General features: G+C 37.4%; 2 protein-coding genes and 1 long non-coding RNA gene across 4 annotated transcripts in view; all 3 read right to left on the bottom strand.

The window, feature by feature from the left end:
• On the bottom strand, positions 614 to 3,808 carry LOC104719421 (protein SIEVE ELEMENT OCCLUSION A). The gene is made up of 7 exons (XM_010437349.2): positions 3,257 to 3,808; positions 3,093 to 3,173; positions 2,556 to 3,025; positions 2,363 to 2,472; positions 2,130 to 2,272; positions 1,591 to 2,055; positions 614 to 1,482 (listed from the first exon to the last, which is right to left on the bottom strand). The coding sequence occupies exons 1-7, from the start codon at positions 3,806 to 3,808 to the stop codon at positions 820 to 822; spliced, it is 2,484 nt and encodes an 827-aa protein (XP_010435651.1). The 3' UTR covers positions 614 to 819.
• LOC104719420 lies at positions 4,661 to 6,400 on the bottom strand. Of its 2 annotated transcripts, none has more exons than XR_002033642.1 (3): positions 6,201 to 6,400; positions 5,684 to 5,838; positions 4,661 to 5,113 (listed from the first exon to the last, which is right to left on the bottom strand). It is a non-coding gene; the product is annotated as an uncharacterized LOC104719420 (long non-coding RNA). The 2 variants fall into 2 exon arrangements; XR_756601.2 differs by having other exon boundaries at positions 5,728 to 5,838; positions 6,201 to 6,371.
• The window catches only part of LOC104720535, a 1,056-nt gene continuing 665 nt past the window's right edge, over positions 6,974 to 7,364 (bottom strand). Inside the window, exon 2 of the mRNA XM_019230777.1 lies at positions 6,974 to 7,361. Coding sequence (XP_019086322.1) covers positions 7,038 to 7,361 — 324 coding nt within the window. The 3' untranslated portion in view covers positions 6,974 to 7,037. The remainder of the gene's footprint in view (positions 7,362 to 7,364) is intronic.

The following is a 7,364-nucleotide window of genomic DNA, read 5'->3' as shown; positions in this document are numbered from 1 at the left end:
TTCTTTTAGTTTTTTTTTTTTTTTTTTTTTTTTTTTTTTTTGGTAAAATCCATATTGTAATTTGTTCTGACTTCTTGGCAAATGTGTAATGTACAGCAATCAGTCTCATGGTTGTTTTTTTTTTCTTAAAATTTATGAATGTAGCTAACGGCCTTAATCTTTCTCTTGGATGTATAGTGCCTACCGCCTACGTGATTTGCAGGTCGCATAACTCATATTTATTGAAGATTTATATAATGTCTGAAAAAAAAATTGTAATATTTCGGAGTTCTTGTAATGTAAACGGATAATGTACAAAAGTCAAGTGATGTCTGAATTTATTTAGGCTCAAAAGACTGTTCATCTTTCTTTCGATTGATCCTCTTTAGCTAGTTTGCGTATTTATTAGTGAGCATTATAGTAGTTTCGTATCAAAATTCAAAAAGCTAAATGTTTACATTCTATTAATCAATTTCGTAAAGACTAAACTTTAGTGTCCGTCCCATTAGAAAGTTGATTACTGACGAAAAACAAAGTAGAAAAACTCGGTTTCTTATTGTAGTTTACAAGTGTTCTAAGAATCAAGGAATCGACAAAGAAGCATGACTCAACCCCAGTTAATTGTTCTAGAAGCTTCCCATACATAAACTTTATTATATTTGAAATCTCAAAACACACAAATTTTATTACAAAGACTCTGCTATAGTAGAGAGCAGGAGCAGCAGCACAACAACAATATGAAGAATATAGAGAAACACAACAAGAGGAAAAAGAAAAGACACAAACTTGAGTTTATTGGAACAAGTTGATGGCTTCCAAATCAACTAATATTCTGGGATCTCACTCAAGGCAGCATTGGTACAAGTAATACTTTTCCATGGTCCTACGGCACTCGGTGCACTCGACCTCATTGGGTATAATTCCAGCAGTCTCAGGAAGCATAAACCTTGTGCAGTGATGTGGTGGGAGACGCATTAAGAGATGATCATTGAGTGCTGGCAAAAAACCCTTTGTGGGAATGTTGACTTCCCATTCGTCGTACTCAGCCAAACCCCTGGAAAACAAGTTCCCTTTGGCTCGAACCATCAAGTCTGAAGCTTTACTCACCAGTCCCCATCCATCTCCTTCTCCTCCATAACCTAACATTGCAACGACTTCTTGCAGAACGAGGTCCTTTTCCTCTTCTTTCAATCCATCTTTAAACCCTTCTCTCCCCTTGGTTCCACGGGCTTTCAGCATCCTTTGCTTCGATTCCCACATGCTCTCGATCCTAGTCCAAAAAAACCAGATCTGGAACAAGTCCGGCAACGTATGGCTGAGGTTTTCATCCCGGATTGTGTTGATGATAGGCTGGATTCCATTCTTAGGGTTTCTTTTCCCGACATAAACCATCTCAAGTTGAATGTTTGCGGCCCTTGCTACATTACGCCAGAGACTCGTGAAATTTTTGATCCATTGCAGATCTTCTCCTCCGTAGAGACATATGTATTTTCCATCAACAAGCTGAGATAAAATCATCACACAAAAAAAAAATACAAAAACATTTGATATTTCAGGTTACGTGTAAAACAAGAAAGATAAAATCTTAGAGGTATCATCAATCAAGAAAACCTGGTTTAAGGAATGAGGATCAGTGCCATCAATCAAGAACTCAAGACTCCACTCCTGTTCGCTCCATAGATCACGTTCCCTTGCGGTCGTGAAAGGGTGCGCAAAGGGTTGCCAGATCCAGACCATAGGAAAAGCGTTGGTGGACATAACTTGACCTTTGGGATCAAGTGCAACGAGTATAGGCCTGTTCTTGAACCCCCACCATTCCCTCACAAACCTTATCGCGGCTCGTCTTAATTTCCGAGGCTCTCCAAGAACGTACCACCTCATGTTCATATGAAGTGCCTCGAACTTGGCATCGTCAGCTTCTGTCCAGAAATCTTGAACTGGAACCCACAGAATCTCGAATGATTGCTGCCATGCTTCTGTGTAGAGCGATTCCAGGATGTAGAGCTCTTTTTCGATATTCTCAAGGTCTGATACCAGAAGCAGCACGTGCTTTTGGGTGAGCACGTTGATCCCGACCTGGTTAATGTTGAAAACAGATTAGACACTGACAAGAGACTTAAAGAGAGGCAGAGATTTATAGAGATTTTTACGCGTCTCTTTGAAGCACCAGCTCCGTGGTAAAGAAAATCAATGGGTCTGAGAAGACGAAGCAGAGGAGGAATAACGTCGACGTGAATGATAGTAGTGAACGTCTGAATGAGTTCTTGATACTCCTCTTCGATTATACCTTCCTCTGTAACAGAGCAAAAACAGAGCTTGAGAACAGAGTTACAGAGAAACAGAGAGAGAGAGAGAGAGAGAGCTTAAAACGTAGAAATCTCACCGATGGATGATTTACTCTTCTTGAGTTGTTCTAACAAGTAAGCATTGATCTTCCTAAGCCTTTCGCTGTTCTCATGTATCTCCGAAACTTCCATAAAAGACATGATTTGACTGAAAACCCATATGAGAAGCTGTTAAAAGGTTTTTACTTGAAGATGAAGAAAGGGTAGATATGGGAAAGAAAACAAACTTACTCCTGCTTGAAACCGCTGACACCACTGATGTGAGAAGCACATATCAAAACGCAGCGAACAATCCAATAAACCGCAGTGGGGACATGGTCGGTAAACGCTGCTGTGATGTGGTTTGGTGGGAGTTGATAGATATGGATGATAGTCGTGGTGAGATCAACCATGTCTTGCATCAGAATTCGGGTCTTGTCGAGACGTTGGTGCAGGGCGTTCTGCCTAGAGAAGATGCTAGGGAGCTGTTTGATAAGAGCCAGAGACTTAGTGAGCTGATTTGTCGCGTGTGTCTCTGCTAGGAGGAGAAAAACACCGTATTTCACGGCCAAAGCAGCTAGGACAAGGACTAGCTTAGCATCCCAACGGTATTTAGAGACCAGAGACAGAACAGAGAACGTTGTCGTATTGCGACTATCTAAATGAAGCCCTGATGTCATCATTCCGTGAGACTCACCGCCATGTAGACACTTGCAGTCGATCTGTGGCAGAGACATTGATACTTAGAAACTGAGTCAAAAGGTTGAAACAAGAAAGCTTCATATATACCTCGCAAGAGATTTGGTCGATGAGATCCGCGAAAGTTTCAAAGGAGGTATGATCAGCGTAGTCCTTGAATACTAGCGGCGGCTGCAGAAGTTTGAGTTAAATCAGAGCTTGTAAAATTAATATTCTGGAACGACGGGGATTAATTGTTGCACAAGTAACTTCACCTTAGGAGCAGAGACGTCAATGGATGGGACATGAGACTTGAAGATGTCATCAACAACGGAGAGAAGTGATTTGACATCAAAGAAGATCATGTCTGGACTATGAGTTTTCAAGACTCTATCAGCCATGACTCGGTCATCCGAAAGTGAAAACATGGGTCTGCCATTTTTATGGAAAGCTTGTTTCTTTCCCGGTCCAAATCTTCCACCGAGCGAATTGTGACCCAGTGATCTCGGAACCAACGAGTGTCTGCTATTAGCATCAAGGAGATCCTCAGATGGGTGTGGATGGTGTGCTGCAGTCTTAGGGACATGGGGACCGAGCTTCTCGGTCTCGTGATCCATCAACTTATTGTGTTCCGCAGGAGCAGCAACATGGTGATCATTTGTTTGATCACCAAAGGGTTTGTCTTCGTGAGTTCTCGGGACTACAGGGCGCCTCTCATCAGAGTTCTCAGCTAGCTTTTGCTCGGTAGATCTTGGGATAAGAGAGACCCTTTTGAGAGGGTCGGCCGTTGGGAGGGCTTTCGGGTTCAGTTGAAAGCGTTGAGCCATATTTGGCAAGAAGGTGAGAAATCTATGGGTTGAATATGTGAAGGCTCTGATTTTATGTGTTGTGGTAAATGTTTATGTGTGTATATATATAGGTGCAAAAGGTTATAGAAAAAAAAAAAAAAAAAAGTGGCAACTTTGAATCAACTTCTTTGCTTCCCATTTGGTTCAATAAATATTTGGTTTTTTTTTTGTGTCTTTTACACTTCGATTGACGATTTGTCCCTAATCGATATCTCATCATTTTCATTATTTTGATAATACAAGACTTTCAGGTCTTCGATTATAATTTTTGTAAACAAGAAATCAGCTGTTAGTAGTAAATTTGGTAGATGTATATAAAACATCTCTGACGTAATGTGTATACTGTATATGCAAAGTCTCCCTTTTTTTATTAATAATGAAATTTTTTAATATATTTTAAAACTATCTAAAATTTATATGCAACTTATAACATTATTAAATTGTGCATAGTACATGATTGGATTTTGTTTTAAAATAAGAGGACTTCCTTTAAATCGTAAGAGCATAAATATCGGTGGTATGTTAATTGGGGGTTGTTAAACACTGTTTGAGTATTATATGAATTACTTGTGTAATTTTTTGATTTTAAGAACACATGATCTCTTAGTAAAAATTTTCTTCTCCAATGATAGGTTCTTATTTTGAGTCTCTTATTTTTTTTTTAAATTTAAAAATTTAAATAGAATAGAAGTGGTATAAATGTGTAAACATTTAAGATTTTATAAAATTAGAAAATATTGCATTTTAATTAATTTTCAAACATACAAAACATAATAAAAACATTAATACATATTACAATAGAAGTGCAATTCATAAATGGAGAAAAAGATCTGAAACAGAAAACAAAAACAAAGGTCAATTTCAATAATCAGAGGTCAATTTCTCAGTCTCTCAAGATCATAACACAAAAACTAAAACATATGTCAATTTCAGTAACATCTGCATGCATATATAGTATCATAGTTGATATATGGTAGACGATCAACAAAACACAAAGACCAAAAAACAGAGCTTTTAAGAAAACAAAACAGCACTCGTATATCTCTACCTCTTATTCTTCTTGACAGTGACAGGAATCGAAACTAGACTTGAAACATACACATAGCTACAAATCAACGGGTCATTGTAGCCAATCCGTCGATGTCTTCCTGTCACAATTTGTTTTATGATCCCACCTTCACCACCAATTTCGTAAAACTTGACGCAAATTCAGGGTGGTATGGTAGCAGCATCTCAACAATCATTCTCTCGTGCTCAGGGCTTAGCCTATCTCGGTTTGCATATCTGCACAATTCAAAAGCCACACACCATTGAATCAAAAAAGAGATGATTCATGCGGGCAGCTCAGAACAAACAAAAAAAAAGCAGCAGCAATTCACATGTAATCCATACCGAAGGCAGCTAATCTAGACATGACTCATGCAAGATCAGAAGAACAAGAACAAACACATGACCATATTAACCACTAAACACTCAATTAGAACAACAATTGTTAAATTCCCCATGTAGACTATAAACTTCAAATTCCTCAGCAATGCAGCTATAAAATCCCTAAACTACACTAGTACTCAATCCAATAGCTCCTTTAGAAATCTTCAGAAATCAAACCCCAAAACTAAACCAAGCTTCTGATTATTGAGAAAGAAACCCGCAGAGTCCATCAATACCGTCTCATCATATCGATTTTTTTTTCTGATCTAGAGACTGGCCAATATATGAAATTTTGAATCAATGGGATGATCACTGCTATTAACACTTGATTCAAAGAAAAAACAAAAGCTTTCTACTTAAGTATTCAAGACCTCTTTCAGCTAACAACATTCAATAAATTCAAGATCGATGTGAACAACTTACTGTCATACACGAAAAACGGATTGAAGAAGAAGAAAGAAACAAACCTCTTATGGAGATAAGATGGATTCGAGAACGAGGACCTTCAAACATCCATCTATCTTCTTCCAAAGATTTAACCTCTTTGTCAAGTTCAGCCATCAAATCAGCTTTCAGAACTACACACCATGACAGAAAAGAGCCAAATCTATTAAGATGATAAGTCTTTCTCAAAAGAAACACTTGAAAGCAATACAAATCATTTTTGAGTAACTAGCAATACAAACGAAGTCACAGTCGAATCAGCATATCAATCCACCCGAACAACAACCAAAATTGAGATTACAATTTTCAAACTTTTGCAATCTTAAACAATGGAGATTTGAAACCAAAACCTCCCAATTAAAGAACCCTAAAAATGGAGATGTGACATTCAAAATTTCTGATTATTGAGAAATTTCCGATTCTTACATAAAACCCTAATTTTGCGAGACCATAAGATTCACAAACATGAAAATGGGAGAAACTGTAGGGAACTGACCTCGGTTCTGCAGGGAACTGTGGTAAACCATTCCCTTCGAATCCATGGTTTCAATTGATTCCAAGTCCTTCGATCGCAACCGAGAGAGAGAAGAGGAAAAAGAAAAAATCTCGTCGGTTTCAGTTTTTTTTTTGCTTTTGTATTTTACACCCGACCAACCACAACCTGACACGTATCGCCTCTTAAACCAATATTCAGTCTCTTATATAAGGGGAGATCTAAGATTTTATTTTCCTTTCTGATTTATTTTTTTTGATCAAAAACTCTTAAAATCTCCCTATGAACCTCCCGATAAAGATGCTCTAAGCAACTCGTGAGTCGTGATACTCGTTGAAAAAGAGACAAGGCTACCTTGCTTGGATATTGTCTATTTGTCCATCATTTTACCAACAAAACGAATCACACACACAGAGACATGTTGTTGTTGTTAATCAAACCTATATATACTATGACGCATCTTTCACAGTGTGTAATCTTTATTTCAGTTATTTCTCTCTTTTGTATTACAGGTTTTTCCAATTTGATTGGATGCTTAAAATCTGTAGTTTCAGTTTTCACTATTTCTAAATTTGCATCGTAAGTTTCTCCAGCTGGACCTGATACTAGTTCAAAGCATATACTATATTTTATGAAACTTCATTTCCAATATATATATATNTATATATATATATATATATATATATATATATATATATATATACTCACTTATTTATATATACACTTTTTTTTTCATTGATAATTGATAATAATATAAGAAAAAAGGAAACATAAAATACATGATAGTGTGTACCTTTTTTAATTTACTCTATAAAGAAAGGGAGTTATTATATCTTTACTTTACTCATACAGTGGTTTGAAATTCTTATAAGCAATGACAGCATTAAAAGGGTTGGGACTAGAAGCTAAACCAATAAAACCCATAAGCCGAGTCAAAAACGACATCTGAGCTGATCCAGGAGGTTGTTGCTGCCGGATGATCTCTGGCTGAGTGAACCCTTCAATAGACTGAAAATACTGAACCACCAATCGGACCCGACTATATTCGGTTCCATCTCGCCAAACCCTAATAGCTTTCTCATAAAACATCCGGTTGCTAAAACTCACTATCAACACACCTCCCGGTTTCAACACTCTATACACTTGTGCAAACACCTGATCAATGCG

This window comes from Camelina sativa, chromosome 10 (assembly GCF_000633955.1).
Source record: "Camelina sativa cultivar DH55 chromosome 10, Cs, whole genome shotgun sequence".
Classification (NCBI taxonomy): domain Eukaryota; kingdom Viridiplantae; phylum Streptophyta; class Magnoliopsida; order Brassicales; family Brassicaceae; genus Camelina; species Camelina sativa.
The sequence above is the reverse complement of the archived record's forward strand: the minus strand, read 5'-3'. Positions and strand labels throughout refer to the sequence as shown.